Below are 26,140 nucleotides of genomic sequence, written 5' to 3'. Positions count from 1 at the left end.
GACACAGGGAGAGTTACTTACCTTGTCCCCTGGATCCAGCAATGTCCCCTGCGCTGTGTGATCGAGCTGTCCTCCGCTCAATTCACAGTGCCGAATGCCGCCGAGCTCCGTTCCCTGCGGCGTTACGGCGCACGGGAGCGGAGAACGGCGGCAAATTCAAAAAGTAAAAAGACACAAAACACACACAGCACTGTAATCTTACAGATTACAGTACTGTATTAAAAATTACACACCCCTTTGTCCCTAGTGGTCTGTGCAGTGCCCTGCATGCACTTTTATATTATAAATACTGTTTTTTCTGCCTGGAATTTGGAGATTGTCCATAGCAACCAAAAAGTGTCCCTTTTTCAGTGTTTTAGGATTTGATTACATTATTGAATAATTTTTATTATTCTTCATTATATTATAAACTTTATCATACCTGAGATGTCTGCTAGACTCTGGTTTGAAGAGATTTAAGAGCGTTATTCCTAAGAATTACAGGACTACAATATAAAACGCCAGATTTCCATGCAAAAACCTAATTCCAGACTGAATCATACCGCCAGGGAGGTTAATAAAAGGACACTTACCTGTTCAAAGAGCCAGCGCTGTCCTCACCTGGGCCTGCAGTGTTTTGGCTGAAGCCCCACTCCTCTCACATCCTGGTCTCCAAGACAATAAGAATAGTGGGAGCCATAGGTTTCTGCTGTTGTCAGTCGAACTCCTGTGAGGAGGCATGTAGACACACATAGCATAGCTCGGGCGCACGTTTGCCTCTTAACTGTATCTGAGCACCACAAACTGAAAACACTATTTAATTTATTTTCCATATTCAAAGCAAACTCACCCATACATCCTTGTCTACATGTTTAATTTGCTGAGAAATCAATTTAAAATTACTTTGAAAAACGCCCCCTAGTACGGTAGTTCTACTCACTGTCATTTTGAGTAAGGGTAGATGATTCATGTAGCATTTACTTTGTGAAACCAATCTGCCCTTTGCTCAGGCATGTAGGCAGGAGGGTGTGCTTAGCTGACAAAGCCAAGATAAAATAAAAAAATGCCCATGAAGACTTCTAGGATGTACTGTATAACATCATTTTAGCCTAGGCTGGACCAGGAAGCAACGGAAGATATATAAAAAAAAACAAGTAAATATAATATTACGCCCTATCCATTTACTAATGCTAGGGGCCTAAGGATTAAAAATAGTTAAAGTTGACCAAGAGGGTTTATCTGTGCTTTAAAAGATCTACCATCGTGAATTTCCTCCACCAATCCACCAATACCCCCTTCCTCCCCTCTTGCTACTTCTGCTGTTGGGCCTGCAAATAAAATTGAAGACAACATAGCTAAAGTATAGGTCTAGGCTACTAGACCTATACTTTGGCTACATTGTAAGGCGTAGGCTTACTCTGTAAGGCTACTTTCACATTGTTTCATTGCAAAAACACAGTAAAAGCACTTATGCATTTTTGCAGTGTTACTGATGCATTTTGCACCTGTGAAAAAAGGACGTGTGACTCAAAACCGCACCAAAAATGTAACCGTGGGTGCACTTTTGATGTGTGATGCAGTTTTAATTCATTTTATTAGGGAGGTGTGTTTTTAGTGCATTTTTTTAATGCACCAAACACGTACCAAAAATGCAGCAAGCAGGAATAAATGCAACAGACACGCAACTGACCTGTATATAGAGTTTCATAGGATTTATTGGTCATGCGTTTTTCTTCCACAAAAAAAGAAGAAACAGTGTGAAAGCAGCATTAGGAATTAGAAAAGAGAAACTTAAAAAAAAATAAAAAATCATCTGTCACAGTAGGGTTGCACAATGTTCCTGATCACTATCTACCCAAAAAGTCCTTGGGTGGAGTTCTTATTTGCTTCCAATTTTACTATTACTTTATTACATTAGATAAATGTAATTTTGCAATAATTTCACTAGAATAAAAAGATATTTTGTAGTATGCTCATGGTAAGAGCATTTTATATGAAAAATATATCAGAAACATCTGTAAACAACTCCAAGAGTATACATGGGAAGAACTCACTGGGCCTTAATAACTGAAAAAAAAATGGAAAGAACAGAAAGAAATCACCATGAAGGCTGAAGTTACCCCTGGGCTGTGGATTAGCAAGAGTGTTCATGTCTCAGCATGACCTCCTAAGTAATCTGGTAGTGCATTCATTCTTGGTAAATAATTTGTGTTGGTCCACATTCACAGTGTGCGTTCAAACCCCCAGAGGAAGCTTTTTCATGGCTTAATGCATATATATTTAAATTTAATGTGTACAGTGCCTTTAACGAGTATGAACACCCCTTGAAATGTTTCACATTTTGTCATTTTACAACCAAAAAATGTACATGTATTTAATTGGGATATTATGTGATAGACCAACACAAAGTGGCACATAATTGTGAAGTGGAAGGAAAATGATAAATGGTTTTCAATTTTTTTTACAAATAAATATGTGAAAAATGTTGTGTGCATTTGTATTCAGCCCCCCTGAGTCAAAACTTTGTAGACCCATCTTTCACTGCAATTACAGCTGCAAGTCTTCTTGGAGATGTCTCTACCAGCTTTGCACATCTAGAGTGAAATGTTTGCCCATTCTACTTTGCTCTGTCATATTGGATGGCGACCATCTGAACAGCAATTTTCAAGTCTTGCCACAGATTTTCAATTGAATTTAGGTCTGGACTTTGACTGCGCCATTCTAAAACATGAATATGCTTTGATCTACACCGTTCCATTGTAGCTCTGGCTCTATGTTTATGGTCGTTGTCCTGCTGGAAGGTGAATCTCTGCTCCCCAGTCTCAAGTCTTCTGCAGACTCTAACAGGTTTCTTCTAATGCCGCATACACACAACCAAATTGTCCGGCGGACTTAGTCCGCCAGACCACATTATGCCAGACAATTCGATCGTGTGTGGGCTCCAGCAGACTTTTTCATGGTAAAGTCTGGCGGACTTAGAAAGTAGTTTTGACTCAAAATTTGTCCGCCGGACTTGGTTTTCAGCAGACAATCCGTTCGTCAGGGTGCTAGTCCTGAGGACTAAGAATGACGCATGCTCAGAAGCAAGTACGAGAAGGAAGCTATTGGCTACTGGCTATTGAACTTTCTTTTTTTAGTCCCGTCGTACGTGCTGTACGTCATCGCGTTAGAAATCGCCGGACTTTCGGAGTGTCTGTGTGTGGCCCAGTTTGTTCGTTAGAAAGTCCGGCGGATTGTTTGCCGGACTAAGTCCGCCGGACAATTCGGACGTGTGTACGCGGCATAAGACTGTCCTGTATTTGGCTCCATCCATCTTCTCATCAAAACTGACCAGCATTCCTGTCCCTGCTGAAGAAAAGCAGCCCCACAACATGATGCTGCTTCGACCATGTTTCACGGTGGGGATGGTATGTTCATGATGATGTGCAGTGTTAGTTTTCCATCACACATAGCATTTTGCTTTTAGGTCAAAAAGTTTAATTTTGGTCTCATCTGACCAGAGCACCTTCTTCCACATGTTTGCTGTGTCCCCCACATGGCTTCTCGCAAACGGGACTTCTTTTAGCTTTCTTTTAACAATGGCTTTCTTCTTACCACTCTTCCATAAAGGCCAGATTTGTGGAGAGCACAACTAATAGTTGTCCTGCGGACAGATTCTCCCCCCTGAGCTGTAGATCTCTGTATCTCCTCCAGAGTTACCATGGGCCTTTTGGCTGCTTCTCTGATTAATTCTCTCCTTGCCGGGACTGTCAATTTAGGTGGACAGTCATGTCTTGGTATGTATGACCTAATTTAAAGTCTCGCTGACCACTTTCCTTTCTCTTTGGTAGGTATGCAGTTGTGCCATACTCTTTCCATTTTCGGATGATGTATTGAACAGTGCTCCATGAGATGTTCAAAGCTTGAGATATTTTTTTATAACCTAACCCTGCTTTAAACTTCTCCACAACTTTATCCCTGACCTGACTGGAGTGTTCCTTGGCATTCATGATGCTGTTTGTTCACTAAGGTTCTCTAACAAACCTCTGAGGTTTTCATAGAAAAGCTGTATTTATACTGAGATTGAATTACACATAGGTGGACTCTATTTACTAATTAGGTGACTTCTGAAGGCAATTGATTCCATGCTTTTCAGATATTTATTTGTAAAAAAAAAAATTAAAACCATGTATCATTTTCCTTCCACTTTACAATTCTGTGCCACTTTGTGTTGATCTAGCACAAAATATCAATAAATTATATTTACGTTTTTGGTTGTAAAATGAAAAAATGTGGAACATTTCAATGAATACTTTTTCAAGGCACTGTATGTCAAGATGTTGCTTAATGCATCTATTTGTCCCTTTTGCTCTCAAACACACTGCACACGCTTATTAATTTTTTTTTTTTTTGGGGGGGGGGATGTCCCCAAGAAATTCCCTTACTTGCAGGGATTTCCTCTCCCTTCCAATTTGACTATGGGACAGGAAGTGAAGGAAAAACTCTGCAATGGGACACAGATGGTGAAGGAAAAATCTTAAAGAACCCATAGGCTGTACCCTTAGAAGAAGAAAGGTTGTATAAGTACAGGTATTGGTCATTACAACAAGCATTCATAAGAAGCAGTGAATTAAAGCTGGCCATTGATTTTTTTTTCATTCAGAGCCAACTAACTGAATGAAAAACAAAAAAACTAATGGATTCCCCCATCCACACAAGTGAGACGGATAGGGGAATCCTCCCTGCTGTCAGAATACACTGCAGCTGTTCAAACAGAAATTTTCATACATGGAGTGAAAAATTCAGCTGGTCCTACTGAACCAGCCAAATTTTGAGCCATCTATGTCCAGCATTAGTCACAGTGAGCATAACATGTATGCACATGTACACTGTGTTATCCATTGCAAAGACTGCACTATGGCTTCTTTATTTTATTTTTTTCATTTATGCTTTTTTTTATGTATGCTTTTACAGCAGTGTATATATGTGCACAATAAATACTGTGAGAATATAGCTTGTAATAACTTGTTCAACTTGGTTTGTGGGCTCACTGATCAGCCTCTAATGGGTATATGCATTACGAAGTGACGCCCATTGAACAGAGTTTTTTCAGTATACACTGTTCTTTATGAACTGTACCATTTTCTGTTGCTAGGATCTAATGAGTGCAAGATTACAGACAAAGATGCGTGACTGTGAACTTTGCCTGACCCAAATAAATCACATAGCTTACTTTCTACATTCTGAATGATTAAGAACATTATTATATCCAAGCATGAAAATTCAACCTGGATAATTCAAAATGTCCACTCTAAAAGGCTTAACATTGTTCTCCGATGTAAAAGACATTTGATTTACATTAAAGCACATGCATAGCTAAGACTTTATTTTAAGAGTGGAAAGATCGTTGTCAGGTTGTCAGGTTGTCAGGTTTTTCTTGCTGACTGTGGTCCGTTTCTCCCGGGGAGATTCACCTTCTCCATTAATGGTCTTTAAATGCAATATGTGGCATTAATGACCAAGTGAGGTGGCAGAAAGGATTAATTAACTTTCCAAAATGGGGATTGAAAGTTGCATAATTGAATGTTTCAGGTTTCAAGGCTCCTAAGATCAGTAAGAATTTTGAAGTTATGGGCAAATACCTCCCCACTATTAAGTTCATGTGCCAGTTAATAAGGGTACATTTTACCCTACTATTTACAGGATTAAGTATCCATAAACTTTATGTAAGTGGTTTACAAGCCATTCCATCTGTGTTAAAGGGTCACTTTGACTAAATGATAAAAAAAACATTCAAAAAGTTAAAGTGGTTGTAAACCCTTACAACACACTTTGACCTACAGGTAAGCCTAGATTAAAGCTTACCTGTAGGTCCAAGAAATATCTCCTAAACCTAAACAGGTTTAGGAGATCTTTGCCAAAAGACAGGCACCGCTGTCTACGGCGTATGTGCCGTAGACAGCGTCACGCAGGCGCACTGAGCGCGGCACCCGTCAACGGCGATATGCCGCGCGTGGCAGCTCCCGTGCGCATGCAAGGGAGTCGTGTCATCGCGGCTTCGCCGAATGACAGCGGCGGAGCAGTGAGACCCACCGAGAAGATGGATGCGCCGGACTACAGGGTACAGCGGTGACATCGCTGGCTCCTGTGTCAGGTAAGTGACACATAATGGACTACTATGTGATGCATAGTAGTCCATTATGCTTTACCTTTGCAGGGAATGAAAGAGGAAGTAAACTCATAAGGGTTTACTTCCTCTTTAAGCTTTGCTAAGGATTACAATGTCAGCTCATTGTTGGGAGTTAATAGGAGGCATTTACCCACATCAGGCTAGGTGATGCACTCTGTAATCTCAATTAGATGTCATGTAATTAGCAACAATACATAACTTTTAGGGAAAGGTGACCTAAATCATGCAAATTAATGTATTTTGCAGTACAAATCACTGCTTCCCTCTGTTTTGTTGTTTTTATTGTTATACTTTACATTCAGTTTCCTTATGAAACACAACTGATAAAAGAATGCTTGTATAAGCAGGCTGCATGCTTTTCTTGGCTCCCCCTTATTGCACATTCTACCTACTTTACTTGATTTACTCCTCTCCACTTGAGCACTTCTTAGTCACTTAGCTCTAGAGACCATCCATTGCCAACATTACTGACCAGACAAATCCCTTATTTCAGCTACAATACAAACAGAAACAAACAGTGCTTACTTTAGCCCAAGCAATTTCCACATCCAGATCTGCACACAGACCATCAGCTGTGGTTTTCAGAATGAGCTCGGATTCAGTAGCGCTAAGCCATTCAGACAGAGAGGCCGATTCTTTTTTCAGCTTTGCGGCTAAAATAATGGCACGTTCCAAATCTTGCTTTCCTTCTGTTACCTGCAGCAAAACAGAGAGCTCATTAAGAAAAGCAGCACACTACTGACTATGTTAGAGTCTTTATACAAATGACAATGCAAGCACCAATTATCACATGACACTTATTAGGCTGCAACTTATTTTTCCTATCCATTATATTTTTCTGCATCACCAGGCAAAATCAATTTACCCCAAATATCAGTTATAAGGATACAATCTCTAGCACCATGGATCTACAAACAGAACTTATACAGATGTTATTTTGAGAGTAACCATATGAGTGCCAATCAGCTATTCAGTTTCAATTCCGCTGTCGCACAAAAGCATAAAGGAACTTGTCATTAGCAATCCTGAGCACACTGTGAATCCACAGGAACAGACACTTCACTGTAACTAAAATGTAATTGCAATGCAAATGCTTTGATTCTATAAGTGTATCTAAAGCTAAAACCTTTTTTCAGTTTTGGATAGTGGGAGGGAGGTTTCCTTGCTTTTTTTGTACCTGATGCAGAAACCCATGTCTCTATTAGCCCAGGTGAAAAGGGCACATGTAAAAATGTACACGTTACTGAAACAAAACAAAAAAAGAGGGAAAATGCTTTCAATTGGGGGGGGGGGGTGAGAGAGAGGGAGTGGGGTGACACAGAGATTTGGGTGAAAGAGAGAGTGGGTGGGGGGGTCAGAGAGGGGTGAGGGGGCATGAGAGAGAGAGAGCAAGAGGGGTGAGAGAGAGGGAGGTGAGGTTAGGGGTGGGTGAGAGAGAAAGGAAGGTTGAGAGAGGGGAGGGGGTAAGGGGGGGGATGTGAGAGCAAGAGGGGGTCAGAGAGAGAGAAAAGGGGTGAGATATAGAAACCAGGTGAGAGACAGAGAGAAAGCGGGTGAGAGGGAGAAATTGGGCTGAGGGGGGGGGGGGGGGGTGAGAGAGAGGAGGGGGGTCAGAGAGAATGGTGGTGAGGGGGGGTCAGGGAGAAAGGAGAGGTGAGAGGGAGGGTGGGAGAGATGAGGGGACTCACCATTTCCTCTATCCTACACCAAGAGAGCCCCCCCCCCCCCCCCCCCACATACCCTTAAAATTATAGCTGTATAATGTTCTACAACTTTCAGATGCCTGTAATGTTTCTGGATCCTATCAGCAGGGTTCCCTGATCACTACATTATCTGTGAAGTCAGTGTTCTGTCATGTAATTTAATATCACGGATTCCCTTCACCTTCCCGCTGCCCACCGGCTCTATCAGCAGCTGCATGTAGCACTCACAAGTGAGCTACTTCCAGCATAACCAATCTGCCGCCTCCTCCGCTCCCATCATTGGCTGTCCCCTAGTCGCCCTGCCTCATCTACTCCCATCCTGGACTCCCCTCACCCTCCCGCCAGGCAGTGCCCAAAGTCCACCCCTGGCTACATGTTGTGAGTGCCTGGCAGACCCAAAACAGATTCAGCAGCGCCATCGGTACAAATCCCCTGCCTCTCAGTAAGGAGCAAGAGAAGCCAGAATCTCCCCGGAATCAGGACTATCAGGAATCATGGTCACAGAAAGCATTTAATGTTTTCTGTTTCTATTTCACATCATCCTGATTTTTATCATAAAACTTCCACTTTTTTCTTTCTCCTGAACTTTTACTGGCATCTGACAATCATTTATGCGGGCCTTTAGAGCCTTGTAGATTCAAACAGCACTTGACTAAATGGCCCTGTGCCCCCTGTGTGTGCTGCTTGGCCTTACTCCACCAGTTGACTTCATCTCTGAAATGAAATGTCAGTGATACAGTTATTGGGAGAACTGACGATAAGCAGTAGACACTGTAAATATGCTTAGCAAGTCAAGCAAAACAATGCACTCGAATGGGCAGTGTTAACTAAAAAATATTTTACAGATATCAAAATGTATCATGAACATTGACAATAAAAAAAAAAAACGGCCAGATTTACACTTCTGCATTGCAAAAATGCGTTAAGCCAATGCACCGGCATTGTAGTGTGCTGCAACGCACAACAAACAACATAACTTATGAACTTCCCACTAATCCTACAAGATAAAACTGTAAAACTGCCATTTACTGGAACTGATCCCCTGTAGTTCCCCCCCTGCAGCAACTATTGAAAGCTGGCAAGAGGAAGTTCCAGTAAATGTCTCCCCTGCCTCACCTTCTGTCCAGGTCCCCCTTTATTCTGCTTGTCAGCTGCCTGGGCCCCCCTATTAAACTGATGGGGCCCGAGCCCCATACAGGAGGACCAGTGGTACCCCGTTATGTGCGGCCCTGTGCACCAATGCTCTTTATGGACCTTTTGAATGAATGCAATTATTTACATGTTTGTTTTTGCTGAAATGAAAAAGAGCACCTAGAACAATAAGCACCCAACAGTACTCAGAAAAAGGAACCAACTCCGAGTTCAGGTCAAGCTGTAGCTACAATGGGACATTTATAAATCAAGTGCAGGGAAAGTCACACAGTTTTTTTATGTTATAATTGTTAACTAACACATATGTACATTGCACACTTTTAGCTATATTTGAAGTTTAATAATCGTTTAAATAAATACAACTGTATTTTTTTCAAAAAGTGGACCAGTGCTAGCGGCCTGTTTTGTTCTTTATACGCAAGAGAGCTGGAATCGCAGGTTTTGCCGTTTTTAGTTTCAGTAGCAGGTTTGGGTCAGCTATAAGGTATAATCTTTATACTATGCATTTCCCCACCACGTAAAACTCACAATCTCCAGTCATAAATAAAATGCGTCAATAGACAGACCTGAGCACCGAGGTCATTATACAGGAGTTTTAAAGATGTTAGCTGCTCGTCCATTAGCTTTGGATTATCAGTCTGCTGCTTCTGCACGATTTGTCTTCCTGTCTTTATAACAGTTTCAACCTCCAGCTTTACTTCACTCAGGGTCTTGTACAATTTCTGCATGACAAACACAGCATGTTACTTTTATCTACAGAAAGACAGGTACTTGTACAGAAAATCTCCATTGCAGTCTATAAAGAAAAATTCAGGAAAGTAATATGAACACAGATTTGAGGAGCTTGTACGATCAGTATTTCAAAATACATTTAAAGTATGTGTAGATCCAATCACTAAAATCGCACATATTTCTCATACCATAATTTAAAATCTTCAGCTTACATTTATATAGTACATGTGTATCCTGTATTATGAGGTCTTTGTTGAGGAACTTCCTGTTATAGGGTGACATCGATCTGCCCCTGCTTCCAAATGTTGCTCCTGCGTTGTCACTCTATCACATGGATTTCCAATGAAGACTACAAGCCCTTGAGTTCAAAATCATGAGGACAAAAAACTTATTTTCACATTGCAAAGTGTCCACAATATCAAGCATGGGCACTGAGTGACAAAGAGGATGACATGATGTCAAACGATGGACTGGAAACAGAAGTGGGGCATCCGCCATATTTGTTTTACCCATCCATTATGTGTTGCGGTCACATTCAAGACTTATATAAGCATATTTTTTACATTTATAAAGTGGGTTTTAATTAACTACTTCATTATGGGCTTGACTTTTTGCTTTCTCCTTGATATTTCTTGTATTCCAGAGCACTATTGGAGCCTACAGAGCAGACCTGAGTGAAGGAGAAACACACCCGGTGGCTCTGTATTTATTGCAATATTCTTGTTGTGACCCATTGATATCTAAGGGTCCTAATATCTGGTGATAGTCCATTCATGTGTGGTTTGCTGCACTTTTTGTAGACACTCTACAGCAGGGGTAGGGAACCTCGGCTCTCCAGTTGTTTTGAAACTACAAGTCCCATGAGACATTACAAGACCGTAACAATCACAGGCATGACTCCTAGAGGCAGAGGCATTATGGGATTTGTAGTTTCAAAACAGCTGGAGAGCCGAGGTTCCCTACCCCTGCTCTACAGAGTGAGAAGAAGTTTTTTGTGCACTTGACACAAGAATTATTTTCTTTGGAATGCATTTTCACTTTATGTATTAATATATGTTTTATATTTATGATCTAATTTTACATAGGGTATATTATTATTACATAGGGTATATTATTGTTACTACAGAACTGGTTTTGCTCAATACATAGAATTATCTGTCCAGAGAGTTAGGGTTATTCCAGCTGCTGGGGGTTATCTTCATTTTTTACAACGGGAATGTTTGTGTTTCTTTCTGAATGCTAGGGAGCCAGTGGCTCTAGCTGCTCTCAGCCAAGCCTGTGAGAGCGGGGAGAAGTGAGAGAACCGCTACAGACAGGCACAGCTCTGGATTTAGTAAGGACGAATAAGGGGTGGGAGAGGGGGTATACTGCTACCTAAACATTGTTTATCTTAAGGCCCTATACACATGGTCAAATTTTCCAACGGAAAATGTGTGATCGCATCGTGTGTGGGCTCCATCTGACTTTTTCCGTTGGATTTTCTGCCGCACAAAGTTCGAGAGCAGGATCTAAAATTTTCCGACAACAAAATCTGATCGCATAAATTACGATCACGTGTAGACAATTGTGACGGACAAAGTGCCACACATGCTCAGAATAAACTAAGAGATGAAAGCTATTGGCTACTGGCCCGTTTATAGTCCCGACATACGTGTTTGACGTCACCTCATTCAGAACGATCGGAAATTCCGACAACTTTGTGTGACCGTGTGTATGCAAGACAAATTTGGGCCAAAATCCGTCTGAAAAAATCAGACGAATTTTGTGGTTGGAATGTCCGAAAAATGCATTAAGGTAAAAAAATGTTTAGGCTTTAGAACCACTTTAAACCCAAAATAGGTTAAAACCTAGATAAATCAGCCAACAAAATCTAGTACTCTACAAAGATTACACTATTTTACACATATTCACTGCAGGAGAATAAAACCAAGCTCCAGGTTATCTCTATTGTGTCCCACTGCTCACGTTGAGTGAAGTTACTGGCATTGTACATGAGCATCCATGCAATCCTTGTTCTTTGTTTTCCTCTGCACAAACTTTTTGCTTCTGATAGATATCCAGACAGTGTATCAGAACCCTAAAACTAGTATATAACTATAATGGCTGTATCTTATTCACAGACTGCACTTGTCTGGCTTTAGTGTCATGCACTGTAGGAAGTTAATAACCATAGTCCAATCTCTGTTATGTATGCTTACCATGCAGCCATCCATGTGTTTCTGCAAGACATCTGGATCAATATCTTTGACATCAAGTACACCAAGCTCAGCTTTCACTCCCTCTAGGACACGCTTACAGTCCAGCATCCTCTGTTCAAAATTTGCTGGCTTTTGGAACAGCTGGAACTTAGTAGACACTTCTCGAAACTTCCTCTGTATATGGTAAAATATGTTTACTTATTTTTTTTTTTCAACAATCGAAACCTCACCTTTGCCCAAAGCCCAAAAAAAAAAAGGAAATATATTGCGTAATTATAAAGTGCAAGTCCAACTAACACTTTTTTTATTTAACAATGGGTTTCCTTTGTGGACACTGGGATAGAAAGTTCAAAAATCCTAGACACAGATAGCAAAGGTTCTGTCTCTTATCAGTTATATTGCTGAATGTGACCTCCTTGGGGAGATTCACTGCATTTCCTGTGTTTCTAGAAAACAGGAAGTGATAGGAAACCTTTATATACATAAACTGCAACAGAAATCAGATGTTTTAAAAAGTGGTAGTAACGCTTATTTAAAATCTATACCTACCGGGAAGCCTATAATAAGGCTTGCCTGTTGGTATAGTAAATATCTCCTAAACATGTACCATTTAGGAGATATATACTTTCGCATCGCCGGTGTCGTCACCGCCGCATGTGCACTGTGCTCTCAATGGACAGTGTGCAGTCCATAGAGAGAGCTGTGCCGTGGCCGTGACTCCCGTGTGCATGCCTGGGGAGTGAAATCACCAATCAAACGGCGGCTGCCTGTGAAAGGAAGATGGGAGCCATGTCAGCACTGAAGGACTTAATTTTCAGGTAAGTCTTTCGTAATGTGCTAGTATGCAATGCAGTGAAAGCTAACATTTTATGTTTAACCGCTTAAGGACCGCCTCACACTGATATACGTCAGCAGAATGGCACGGCTGGGCACAATCACACGTTCCCTTTAAGTGCCCAGCCGTGGGTCGCACGCGTGTCGGCGACGCACTCGCGACCCGGTCCTGAGCTCCGTGACCGTGGCCGCGGGACCCGCGGACCCTATCACGCTGGTGTACCGCGATCGGGTCACAGAGCTGAAGAACGAGGAGAGGTAAGTGTAAACAAACCTCTTCTTGTGCTTCCTACTAAGGCTGTCACTGATCGTCTGTTCCCTGATATAGGGAAAGACGATCAGTGACGTCAGACGCCAAGCCACGTCCCCCCCACAGTTAAAAAAGCACACACTTAACCCCTACACTGCCCCCTAGTGATTAACCCCTTCACTGCCAGTGAAATTTTTACAGAAATCCGTGCATTTTTAATTGCACTGATTGCTGTATTAATGCCAATGGTCCCAAAAATGTGTCAAAATTGCCCAACGTGTCTGCCATAATGTCGCAATAAAAATCACTGATCGCCGCCATTACTAGTAAAAAAAAAATTATTAATAAAAATGTCATAAAACGATCCCCTATTTTTTAAATTCTATAACTTTTGCACAAACCAATCAAACGCGTATTGCAATTTTTTTTTACCAAAAATATGTAGAAGAATACGTATCGGCCTAAACTGAGGAAAAAAACATTTTTTATATCATTTTGGGGGATATTTATTATAGCAAAAAGTAAAAAATATTGCATTTTTTTTCAAAATTGTCGCTCTATTTTTGTTTATAGCGCAAAAAAAAACCCGCAGAGGTGATCAAATACCACCAAAAGAAAGCTCTATTTGTGGGGAAAAAAAAAGACGCCCATTTTGTTTGGGAGCCACATCGCACGACCGTGCAATTGTTTTTTTTTTCTCCCATGCACTGGGGCCTGTGCCGTATGGTTGAACTGCTCATTTTTTTCTAGGGGTGAGGAGTGCGGAGATATAGGTAACTAATCCTCCGAATCCAAGAGCAGTCCCTGCTGCACCTGCTCCCCCTGTGGCCTAGTGCTTTTGTGCGGTGTATTATTCCTGAAGTTATAATGCCCTAAGCTGGCTGTGGACGTGAGGACAGCAGGAACAGTCCACCACTAGACGTGGGGGAGTGCTTCTCCTGAGGATTGACAGATTGGGTGAGTATAACCTTTCTGTGCGCCCCTGGATAAAACAGGCAGTTAACCAATGCAGTGTAGGCATAGCTCCACTGCATTGGAAGAATTTTTTCCCCCCCAAAGTTTTGCTTTAAAGTGACACTAAGCCCTGGTTGAAAAACAAAATCTATTTAAGTATGTATTATTAATTAAAATAAGTACCTTCTATTGCTCTCGGCCTCCTCCAAATCTCCAAATATTTTTTTTTTGCAGCTTTGATCCAATTTCCACTTAGAGGATGACTATGTTTGTTCTCCACGGTTCCACTGTATGTGGAACATAGCAACCCTCTCCTGCTCTTTCCTCTGATGAACTATAGACTACGGGATGTGTAGTGTGCATTGAACAGCACACATGACCGTAACTAAAGTGCACAGCTCGCTCCAAACAAACAGTGAGGGAAGGAGTAGAGGATTAGGAGCTCATGAAGGACATTACAAGGAGGCAGAAAAACACAAGAGGAAACAATTTCATGAAAAATAGATTACAGGGCTAATAAGTAATAGATTTGTATAGATTAATTTTGGAGAATAAGGATATTGTTTAGTGTCACTTTAACCACTTCAACCCTGAAAGAATTGGCTGCTCAATGACCAGGCCATTTTTTGCAATACAGCACTGCGTAAATTTAACTGACAATTGCGTGGTCGTGCGACGCTATACCCAAACAAAATTGACGTATTTTTTTCCCACAAATAGAGCTTTCTTTTGGTGGCATTTTATCACCTCTGCGGGGTTTTTTTTTTTGCGCTATAAACAAAAAAAAGAGTGACAATTTTGAAAAAAACACAATATTTTTTACTTGTTTTGCTGTAATAAATAGCCCCATTTTTTATTTTTATTTTTTTAAAGCTAATTCTTCCTCGGTTAATGTTGATATGTATTCTTCTACATATTTTTGGTAATAAAAATAGAAAATATATAGCGTATATTGATTGGTTTGCGCAAAAGTTATAGCGTCTACAAAAATAGGGAATAGATTTATGGCATTTTTATTATTATTATATTTTTTACTAGTAACGGTGGCGATCTGCGATTTTTATCGAGACTGCGACATTATGGCCGACACATCGGACACGTTTTTGGGTCTATTAACAATTACACAGTCATCAGTGCTATAAAAATGCACTGATTACTGTATAAATGTCACTGGCAGGGAAGGGGTTAACACTAAGGGGCGATCAAGGGGTCAACTCTGTTCCCTATGTGTGTATTCTAGCTGCGGGGGATGGGACTGACTATAGGAGATGACAGATCGTGGTTCCCAGCTCATAGGCACTCACAATCTCTCTCCCCTCTCCTCACAGAACTGAGATGTGTGTGTTTACAGACACGTCCCTGTTCTGCCTTTCGTACCCGTGATCGCTCGTGGCTGGCGGTCATTGCAACTGCCGGTCACGGGCGTCTGCACCCCCCTGTGCAACGAGCATGCCTGCTATCCCACTTAAAGGGACCGACGTATAGCTACGACGGTTCGTGGAATCGTGCCGACCCGCCGCAGTATAATAACAGCGGCTGGTCGGCAAGTGGTTAAAGCCTACTGTGTATTACACATGTTACACTAACAACATGTTAGAGTGATAATGCAGCACATTATTATTATTAAAACATTATTACCTGAGCAACATCCAGCTGTGATCCTCCTCGGGTGGGTTTAACTTCTGGGCTGGACAGTATCACAGGTCGTGAAATTTTCTTCAGTTCCTCTAATGTTGCTTCATGGCTACTTATATCGGCTTGAATTTTCTTAAAAGAGTAGAAAACAGACCATTACTCACAAACGTACGGGATGCGTTATAGAAATCAGTCAGTCGATATGTTAGCTTGAAATAGAAAATAAAGAGTACAGCCTCTTTATTTAATAGAGTTTATCATGTTCTTCCCAGTCTTGTGATTGCTGGGAGTGGTCTACACATATTACTGTATCACAGTAAATCATCCTGTTTCTAGACAAGGCATTTAGGAAAAATTCAGGAAACACAGTTTTAAAATGACCAAAGGAACATGTTTGTAAAAAAAAAAAGGCTGGGTGCACTGACAACAAATCTAAAAAGAGAAAACAGGTAATTTTAAAGCTTTGTTGAGTAGGATATGGATAATACCCCTGCTATTTTTCCTGCCTGTGTCCCATTGGGTAGATTTCTCTTGTCCTCCTTTCTTGGAAACACAACAGGAAGAAAAGTTAATTGCTTTTAGGGCCCATTCACACCAGTGTGCTGCGATAACGCATGTTTGTGCGCTGAGGTTGCCATTCATTGTAAATGGCACCAAACACACCTTCCCAGTGCACCTGCATTGTGGTGTACTGCAGAATATGCCACATGCACAATTTTTGATTTGTTGTGGTGCATTAGGCAGACCATTTAAACAAAGCACATTACCTCTTGACACAACATGCGTTTAACACACTGCAGAGGACAAGGCTGTGCTTACCCCTCATTGTCAGTTATATTGACTTTTCCCCTCCCCTCCTGCTTGGTAGATTTTTCTTTAGCTTCTGTTATGTAATATGTTGGTTTCCCATCACTTTCTGTCCTGATGACAATGATGATGAGAACAAATAGAGGGGATGAATCACCCCAGTGGCAATTAGGGTTCTAATAACCATTTCCCATTCTATAAAATAGTAAAAAAAATAAAAAAAACTTGTGGCTGTAGATAGTGTGTCTACAGCCAAAATGGTGTGCATCTATAATTATAGATCAAGGCACGGATTATTAGGTATAGGACCTATCTAGCGCATCGTATGTTATATTTATTTTTATTCTGTTTGTGGTATTCACCTCATGAGGTACTGCTCTTACCCAACTCCTAATGCCTTGTTAGGAAATGGATCAGTCTCATTATTTTATTGTTTTCATGCATTATTATAATTAGTACAATGCTTAGAAGTGAGGGGACAATCACCCGTGAATGGAACACAGGGAGTAATAAAAGTCATCTATGCTGTTTTATTGATCCACTGATCTTTGTCATGTCTACTTTTTGTAATGCAGCAAACAATTAAAACCTGGTGTGCCACTTTAGGGGCTGATTTACGAAACCTGGAGTGTGCAAAATCTGGTGCAGCTCTGCATGGAAACCAGCTTCCAGTTTTTTTTGGCCCAAGCTTAATTAAACAAGCTGAAGTTAGAAGCAGATTGGCTACCATGCACAGCTATACCAGACTTTGCCTTCTCCAGTTTTAGTAAACCAATTCTCTACATATACCTAAAGTAGAATTCCAGATTAAATGCTCCTTCCCACCTCCTAAAACCTATGCTGACTAACCTGTATACGAAAGATGTATATACTGTATTTACCTATTATCAGATTAGGTGATCTCCTATGTTAGCCAGCAGTAGCTGTAGGGCAAAGGATAAAGCATTCGGCAATGGCTGGAATTCCCGGGAGCGTGGACATCACCCATAGGCTCCTATGGGGCTCTTATGGCCCATCCATTGTCAGTGCTTTTTCTCCTTCCCTGCAGTCACCATTGGCTGACATAGCGAAGCCGGATCACGCCACTAGACCAAAGCGGCCTGAAAATAGATAAGTATATAGATCTTTCTTACACAGGTATAGTCAGCATAGGGGTTAAGAGGGAGCATTTTTAAGGTTAGTTAGGATTATCCTGGAATTCGACTTTAAGCCCTGTCAGGAAAACGGGGAGATATTTGAGTCCCTGAAACTGGCTGTTCTGTGTTTTCTCTTTGTGAACAAATTTTAATAGAAGCTTTTGGACTTTAAGGCATTTTTGGCACTCTCAGTGGACTTTGTGCATATGAAACTTCAAATCCAGACCCCCTGCTTTTGGGGTAGCCTGCCTTGATTAGAGCAGCCTTACCGGAGCCACTATGCCTAGTTGCAATCTGATCAATCTACTAATAACTTCAATCCAGCACCTCATTTTTACTTGTTCCAGTAATAAAACACTGTCAGAGGTTCGAATTAAAATTGTCTGAAGTTGGGCTTTAAACCACACAATTCTAAAATCATGGTGTGCAAAGACTATAAGATCAATGCCCTGAACACACACGGAAAAAGTCTGATCGGATTATGTTGTCAGAAAATCCAATCGTGTGTGAGCCCCATCGGACTTTTTCCATCAGAATTTCTGAGGCACAATGTTTGAGAGCAGGATCTAAAATTTTCTGACAACAAAATCCAATCGCATAAATTCCGATCATTGTGTAGACAATTCCGACAGACAAAGTGCCACGCATGCTCAGAATAAACTAAGAGACGAAAGCTATTGGCTACTGGCCTGTTTATAATCCCGACATACATTTGACGTCACCTCGTTCAGAACGATCAGAACTTTGCGCGACCATGTGTATGCAACACAAGTTTCGGACAAAATCCGTCGGAAAAAAATCAGACGGATTTTGTGGTCGGAATGTCTGACCATGTGTACAGGGCAAAACATAGTAAACTTTTAAGTTCCATGATAACCTAGTTAGATCATTTCCCACGGAAGGTATTTATCCAAAAACAATGTATTTTTGTGTAAAATTATCTGGCTGAGCTAACACACGGAGATTTCCCACTCCAATCACTAGGGCTGACAAGCAGAACCGACAGGCAAAGAATGATGGAAATGCAGGGTGCAAGATGTTTACGTCAGGGCTGTGTAAGTATAATCTTTCATGCAAGCTTCATACTTTCCACCTAAAACTCTTCATTAACTTTCTTTAAGCCCACACCTAATCATAACAATGATGTTACCCTACGCCATGTATAGTCATACACAAAATTCTTAGATTCTCACAAATACTGCTGTTACCCACTTCTAATTCTATTTTTGCAAAATCGATCAATCCGTTTATTCCACATTACTATAATAATATTATGCTATAGGTGATGATTTGAGTGGTTAGATTACATTTGAATAGGAGAGGACATGAAAACCATTGCTGAGATACCTGAGCCTCCTGTGGCATTCGCAGAGCATCGACTCTATCGGTCAGGTACGTGGTCAGCTGTTTATCCAGCTCTTCCAGGGACTCTTGTAGTGTTTGTAACATGTGATCACTCTCACGAAGGGTCTGTAGGTGCTGCTCTAAAGCGATCTGTCTCGCCACAGCCTGAAAAGATACAATCTGATTTAAACTCCTATTCATCTTCATGATTTTAGCACAGTACCTTCCAATGTCACATTGCCTCTACCAACACTCCACTTCACTGTTGATGTGTTACATTCCACAAACTAATAAAGAGTGTCTGTCAGGTCCTTACTTGTGAAAATATGTTTTGTTCCTGTGAGTCAGTTACTGTGCAGAGGATATAAAAATACGTAGTGTGATTGTGTATGAATGTACACATGGGCTTGGGAATTTTCTTTATTCATTTTCAACCTGCAGAACACATTTTATGTAGTTGAGAAGGTATTTTTCATCAGAAGAAAGAATTTAACTCATTTGATTTAACCCTTTACCTGCCACAGACATTAGGGATATGGAGGAACAGAACCACTTGCAGCTGACTAGCTATGCTGCTGGCTGCATTCTCTCTGCACTCCAGCAACCATGAATTTATTTCAGAAGTGATTTCCTAACTTTTCTGATTTCAGAAGCTGGTGATCATTTGTCCTATACCTTCAAAATGTGAGCCCTCACTATAGGATCTTGACCCAGGGTTAAAGTTCCAAATTTTTAACAAGTCTACTAAAAGGTTTCCCACATACAGAAAGAACACAGAAGAGCTCTTCACAGGGCTGCGAGATAGAGGGGTTGATTTACTAAAACTGGAGAGTGCAAGATCTGGTGCAGTTCTGCATGGTAAACAATCAGCTTCTAACTTCAGCTTGTTTAATTAAGCTTTGGCTAAAAAAAAAATTAAATTTGGAAGTTGATTGGTTTCTATGCAGAGCGGCACCATATTTTGCACTCTCCATTTTTAGTAAAATCAACCCTATATGCTCAATTTCTTCAATCTGAAAAGTTAACATACTAAAGGCCTATTTTCATACCAGTGGTCATAAATTATGGTGTGCCCAATGTGTGTGTGTTGTGCACCTGTGCTCTTTTGCATTTTTACAACACATCACATTGTTTGGTTTACTAAAAATGGAGAGTGCAAAACCTGGTGCAGCTGTGCATGATAGCCATTCAGCTTCTAAATTAAGTTTGAAAAAAAAAATAGAAGTAGTTTCTATGCAGAGCTGCACCAGATTTTGCACCCTCCAGTGCAAAAAATATATATAACAAGTGATGATGTGTAAGGTGCAATCACCTTTGGAAACCAATATGATTTTACCATTTATCTATTTAGCACATTTTGATTTAAAAAGAGGATTGCCGATTTTTTGCTGTGGATTACTGAACACTGATCTTCACCTTTATAAATAATCCTGTATGTACTATAAAACTGTATCCTCAGGACAGTATTTATGTATTCTTCAGACCATCAAACCTGTATGTACGAAAACAGGACAGAAGACCTAGGATGTGGCACACAGCTGACAGTTTTAAATGTAATGTGTTCCTAAACCCACAACAGTAAAATCTGTATGTGCAGTAAAACATGCTTGTTATACTCACTGTGGAACCTAAGGGGTTAATCCTCTGCATTGTGTAAAAAGGCTGTTTGATCCTACCTTCAATGATCCTCCCCTTCTTCCACAGTCTCCAATCCATCTGCTGATAGTACGGAGTCTTGTGGACACTTCGCACATGCTCAGTTTGGTGTGTATTTCTAGAAAGTTTTGCATGACACCAGAGAGGCCGGAGTGGCTGGTGTATTAGGGGCTCAGGGGCACCGCCTTTTGTATGAGGTTTTTACTTTTTTTCAAGCCACATGATTAGAGCCTGAGGCTCTGAATTGGCTTGAAAAGGTTGGGCTCGGGAGGCAATGTGACAATAGCAAATTAATATTCACTATTGTTTTCCGGCTTCTCCTCGCAGCCAATCAAAACAGGAGACGGATAGGGTTGGCTGGGAGGAGAAGCCAAGGAAGCCGCGGAGGGGTGAGTGCAGAGGTAGACCGTCACCGTGAAGAGGCTGAGTGCGGGTGGATCTGGGGAGGTTTGTAGTCTCATAGGACAGTCAGACTAGAAGAAAAACTCCTCCTACAAGCTTTAACTAATGCTTGGCCAGACACTGATACAAGTTCACAAGACTGCTATATACTTCTGATGAGAAATGCTATTTATCAGTTTATATTTACTAAAATAATTGCATTTCCATGTTCTGTGTACTCTGGGAGACCAGATATAGTGAATATAGGGTCCTGGGTTTAGTAACACTAAGTACTTACCAAATGACTAAGTTCTTCGTAACGAGCATTAAAGACTTCTAGCTTCTCGCTAATGATGTCATCAAGGATTCCACCATCAATCAAGGTCTGGCCAAGTTCACGGATCTGTGTTCTGTTATCTGCAGGGTGCCGCAGGACTGACTCTAAGGACTGAATGGTTGCAGAAAAAAGCAAAACACTTTTACTAAGTTTTACATTTACATATTCATTGTCACTTTCATGTCTGATGCTGAAATGGGATATAGGTCTTCAAGCTATATGTATGGTGGGTACTCCCGCGCTACTATGGAATGGTAAAGTATATGTATGAGGTTCTGCAGACACCGTATGAGTCAAACACTACTCAATGTGAAACAAATAGCAAAGTGATTGGTGTTGTGCTCCTGACAAAATGATAAATTATTAATAACGTGAAAATAATTCTCAATGCGGGCAATAAAAATGTGTCCAACACGTGACAAAATTCATCAATAAATGTATATAAAAGCAATCCACTGTGTCATAAAGTAAACTTCATCACAATATAAAGTGCTAACGTGCAGATGAGTAATCACATGCAAGTGTGAATAAAACTAAAATTTCAAACACAGAGATAATCGTGACTGTGGTTTTCAATCAACCGTGAAGAAATAGGCCGCGTACACACGCGGGGACTGTTCGCTCAACTTTGTCCGCTGAACAGTGTTTCGGCGGACAGTCCGCTCGTGTGTGGGCTTCAGTGGACAGTTTCAGCAGACAGTCTGACGAACAAAGTTTTTCCGAAATTCCGTAAAACTGTCCGCTGAAACTTGGTTTGAGCGGACAGTCCCCGCGTGTGTAGGCTTGTTCGTCAAACTAAGTTCCGCGCATGCTCAGAAAGGATTTACACGCCGAAGGTTGCATTGCAGTGTATAGGACGTCGTATTTCTAGTCCCGTCGTACGTGCCGTTCACGTCATCGCGCAAGTTTCAGCGGACTGTTCGTTCGTCGTGTGTGGCCAAGTCCGTCCATGCTAATTTTGAGCGGACTGTCCGCTCAAACTGTTTGACGAACAAAGTTGGGCGAACAGTCCCCGCGTGTGTACGCGGCCATAGACAAATTGATAAATATAAAGTATGTCAAGATAAAAAAAGGGGGGAAATATAAGTCCAAGATATATAAGTAGATAGTTGGACACTGTTCTGGGTCCAAAGTGCAGGGTGCAAGTTAGGTAGATGTTCTACAGGAACAGCATGTGGAAGTTTAAAAAAAAAAAACATCTGGTGCCACTGTGACTTTAAATACACGGTGGTCCTTCGGTGTCAATAATACCCGTAGATATACTAAATAATTACCTTACTGCTAAGGTAAACAGCATTTAGAAGATAAGGGGGAGATAAATCCTCAGGGAGGGTCGGCTCCTGCAAGATAAAATAGGGTTTACACAGAGGGGGTCACTCCATTTCCTTCCAAGGGATGGGTCCCAGGGACTGCTTGAATGCTCAATATACTCGGGTAGAAAAAGGGATATAGAGCCTCCTCTGCTGCCCCTTCCAGCAATTAGCGAGGAGACATTGCTGGAAGTGGCAGCAGAGGAGGCTCTATAGAGAGTATATTGAGCATTCAAGTGACCCCCTCTGCGTAAACCCTATTTACACTGGGACACATAGGAGGAACACGCAGGAACCGACCCTCCCTGAGGATTTATGTCCCCCTTAGTTTTCCTGACGGAAAAACTTTCTATCGGAAATTCCAATCGTGTGTATGCAATTCTGACACGCAAAAACTCACGCATGCTCATACACAGTGGGAATTTCTTTCCTCTAGTGATAATTGTAATAGAATCCAGCAGCCTGGTTGTACTAAAGTTTATCGATTGACCACCTTCGTACATTCAGCCTGCCCATTACCAGTTGGAATCTCGGCCAGTTCCTGCTGAATCTAAATTTGAACCGCGTATGGCTGGCCTTAGAAAAGAAAAACTATGCAAAAAAAAAGGAAAAAAAAAAAGAACAGAACTCTTTCTTATTGCTTCAACTGTTCAAAGAAGAATGAAAAGATATGAAGCAGAGAGCAAAAAAATATCAAATAATTGAGCGCAGCACAGCATTAGTGGTATGAACATATTTCTTATCACATCTTCATTTGCTTTAGACTCAAAAGAGTACACCATCTATCCTTAACATCAGTTAAACAATAAGAATCTAAGGCTCCAGCAATAAAAAGCACCGCTTGGTTTGATTCGACTTGCTGTCATGTTCAGAGGACAGCATTTACAAAAATATGAATTTAGGGGGTCAGTAATGCCTGAAATCGATAGGTTGATGCGGTGGTTTAATGGGATTAGGACTTCTTCCTTGTTATATGTAAGATCCTTGGATTCAAATTATGTAATAGGGTTCATTTATTAATAGAAAAGCATCTACTCACTTAGCAAAGTGAATGTCACTGATGTTAGTAAATAAGATGACAATATGTTCACGTTAAACAGCTAATGATGAGCAAAATTCCTATTGTTTCATTTCCCTAGCGCCTTATTTGCCAACATTCAAGTGACGTCATTGTGGCTCCGGCCACTCAGTGTCAGAGCCCGCGAACTTGGAAGAAACAATGGGGAAGATGTCAGCCGTCTCAGCAGTGTGCGGGTGCCGCTGGAGGGCTTCGTTCTAAGGTAAATCTTTCATAAAGAGCTAGCGTACGATGCATTCTAGCTCATTATGCCTTTGTCTTACAGGTTTCTTTTCCCCCCAGGGTTTACAACTGCTTTAAGGCATAGTAAGGCTCAAAGTACCTTAATATGGTATAAAATAACATGTTTCATATACTTGCAATCCCATTTTTATTTATTTAAGAAAAGCATCAAAATATTCATTACATTTCACAGCATATAACAGGGGCTTCAGTTATCAGTATAGAGTGATAACATAAACAGTAAGCATGGCACATGGACTAACAGTACAATATAATGAAAGAACAAGGTAGAGAAAGAGATCAATAATCATTTCTGTTTCACAGTATGGCAAACACCATTTTTGAGAAAAAGTGGAGCAAGCTAAGAGTTTAATGACTCTGACATGGGCATGGGCAATAATCACTCTGTTACTGATGACAGCAAGAGGCACGGCACTAAGCAGGTGTATTAAAAAAAAAAATACTGAGAATTTCAAATCAATTACAAACCATAGACGGGCACTGTCAACTACAATAGAAGCTAACATTTATTTGAAAATATACCCTTACAATAAAAGTTCAGTTACTATACCTCCAGAGCTTCACTAGCAGCATCCACCTTATCTGGGAGATTTGTTGAGTTCTGTATTCGTTCTTCCAGTGAACTTAACCAACCTGTCTCCAGATTCAAATAATGGAGAAGTTCTATCCAGCAAGACCACACTTCCTGTCAGAGGAAGAAAATTAAAATAATTCTCAGAAGACAGCCTTTTACAATGCAAATCCTCTTTTCTTTATAAATATTCCCACAAGGTATTAGAAGAGCTTTTAAAATATCCATTTTCTTTCATAAACAAATATTCTTGCTCCCTCACATGAAAGTGTTATGGAAGTTCTTACAAAACTTCAAAATATGAAAATATGTGTCAGAATTCAGTTTATTTGGATGCGTGTGAATCTCATTAATATATCAATGAGTCCAAAGGGATTTAGGATATGCAGATTTTTGGTTGACCTATATCAACAATTTGTTTTATCTTGAAAAAAATCGAAATAAAAAATAAAAAGAGTATTTTTTGTTGACCTTAATCTACTCCAAAAACGATGCCAACACTAAGCGTTTATTTTGGTCTGCATTAAAAGGATCAAAAAATAATATATACTAAAAATCGCAACTATCTTAAACAGGTTGTAAAGGTAAATATTTTTTCACCTTAATGCATCCTATGCATTAAGGTGAAAAAAACACAGTGCAGGCGCCTCCACCCCCCCCCCCCCCCCCCGTTTTACTTACCTGACCCGTCCAAAGTCCCGCGCTCGCTCCCGACATCCTCTTCGCTGCTCAGCCTGGCCGCTGATTAGCTAGAGTGGATGGATTGAAAGCAGCGCAGCCATTGGCTCGTGCTGCTGTCAATCACATCCAATGACGCGGCGCGTGGGGACGGGGCCCGAGGGATACAGCAAGCGGCTATAGCCGCCGGCTGTGTCACGGGAGCATGCCCACAAGTGCTTCCCACCATGCGAGGGAGCTTGCATGAACGTGAGAAGTACTTGCGGGAGGAAGCCGAGACAGCCGCCGAGCGACCCCAGAAGAGCAGGTTCAGGGCCACTCTGTGCAAAACATCCTGCACAGTGGATGTAAGTATAACATGTTTGTTATTTTAAAAAAATAAAAAAAGTAACTTTACAACCCCTTTAACCCATTAATGGTAAAGGTCAAAACAAATTTTAAGTGGAAGAAAGCCCTAACTATAGTATACAAGTTCTTAAAAATGTCCCCCCTCCTCCTACCTACCTATATTAAAAAGGATCTGCATGCTTACTTATTTTTAATCTGCTTTAGTCTGGTCACATGAGCCCTGGCTCCCCTGTATCGGTGAGCAGCTGCTGCAGGAGAGAGGCGGGAGCCCTGACAACAGCTGGGCCATGGGAGCTTATGGGTGATGTCACCACTCCCTGAATTCAGAGCCGCTGTCGAGTGCTCCCTTACACAGAGATGCAGAATCACGTGACCAGATCAAGGTAAACTGAAAATAGTTACATATATAGAACTTCTTATTACAGGCATACCCCACTTTTAGGTACACAATGTGGTTCATTTACTAAAGCTGGAAAGTGCAAAATCAGGCTCACTTCTGCATAGAAACCAATGAGCTTCTAACCCCAGCTTGTTCAATTAAGCTTTGGTAATAAAATCCGGAAGCTCATTGGTTTCTATGCATAAGTGAGCCTGATTTCGCACTTTCCTGGGGTATGCCTGTACAAGTTAGGCAGGATAGGTAGG

The 26,140-nt window shown here is 41.0% G+C and overlaps 1 protein-coding gene across 9 annotated transcripts in view; it reads right to left on the bottom strand.

The window, feature by feature from the left end:
• UTRN (utrophin) overlaps positions 1-26,140 on the bottom strand; it is a 945,243-nt gene that overhangs the window by 618,977 nt on the left and 300,126 nt on the right. For 8 of the 9 annotated variants that reach the window (XM_077486405.1, XM_077486408.1, XM_077486406.1 and 5 more), the window contains 7 exons: positions 24,449-24,583; positions 21,229-21,378; positions 18,897-19,058; positions 15,610-15,738; positions 11,934-12,107; positions 9,570-9,725; positions 6,674-6,844 (listed from right to left, as the gene is read on the bottom strand). In XM_077486405.1, coding sequence (XP_077342531.1) covers positions 6,674-6,844; positions 9,570-9,725; positions 11,934-12,107; positions 15,610-15,738; positions 18,897-19,058; positions 21,229-21,378; positions 24,449-24,583 — 1,077 coding nt within the window. Of the gene's footprint in view, positions 1-6,673; positions 6,845-9,569; positions 9,726-11,933; positions 12,108-14,154; positions 14,304-15,609; positions 15,739-18,896; positions 19,059-21,228; positions 21,379-24,448; positions 24,584-26,140 lie in introns of those variants that run through there. The other variant, XM_077486412.1, reaches the window with a different exon arrangement.

Source organism: Lithobates pipiens, unplaced genomic scaffold (genome assembly GCF_037356315.1).
Source record: "Lithobates pipiens isolate NorthernLeopardFrog02 unplaced genomic scaffold, aLitPip1_a1.2 Scaffold_18, whole genome shotgun sequence".
Taxonomy (NCBI): domain Eukaryota; kingdom Metazoa; phylum Chordata; class Amphibia; order Anura; family Ranidae; genus Lithobates; species Lithobates pipiens.
The sequence above is the reverse complement of the archived record's forward strand: the minus strand, read 5'-3'. Positions and strand labels throughout refer to the sequence as shown.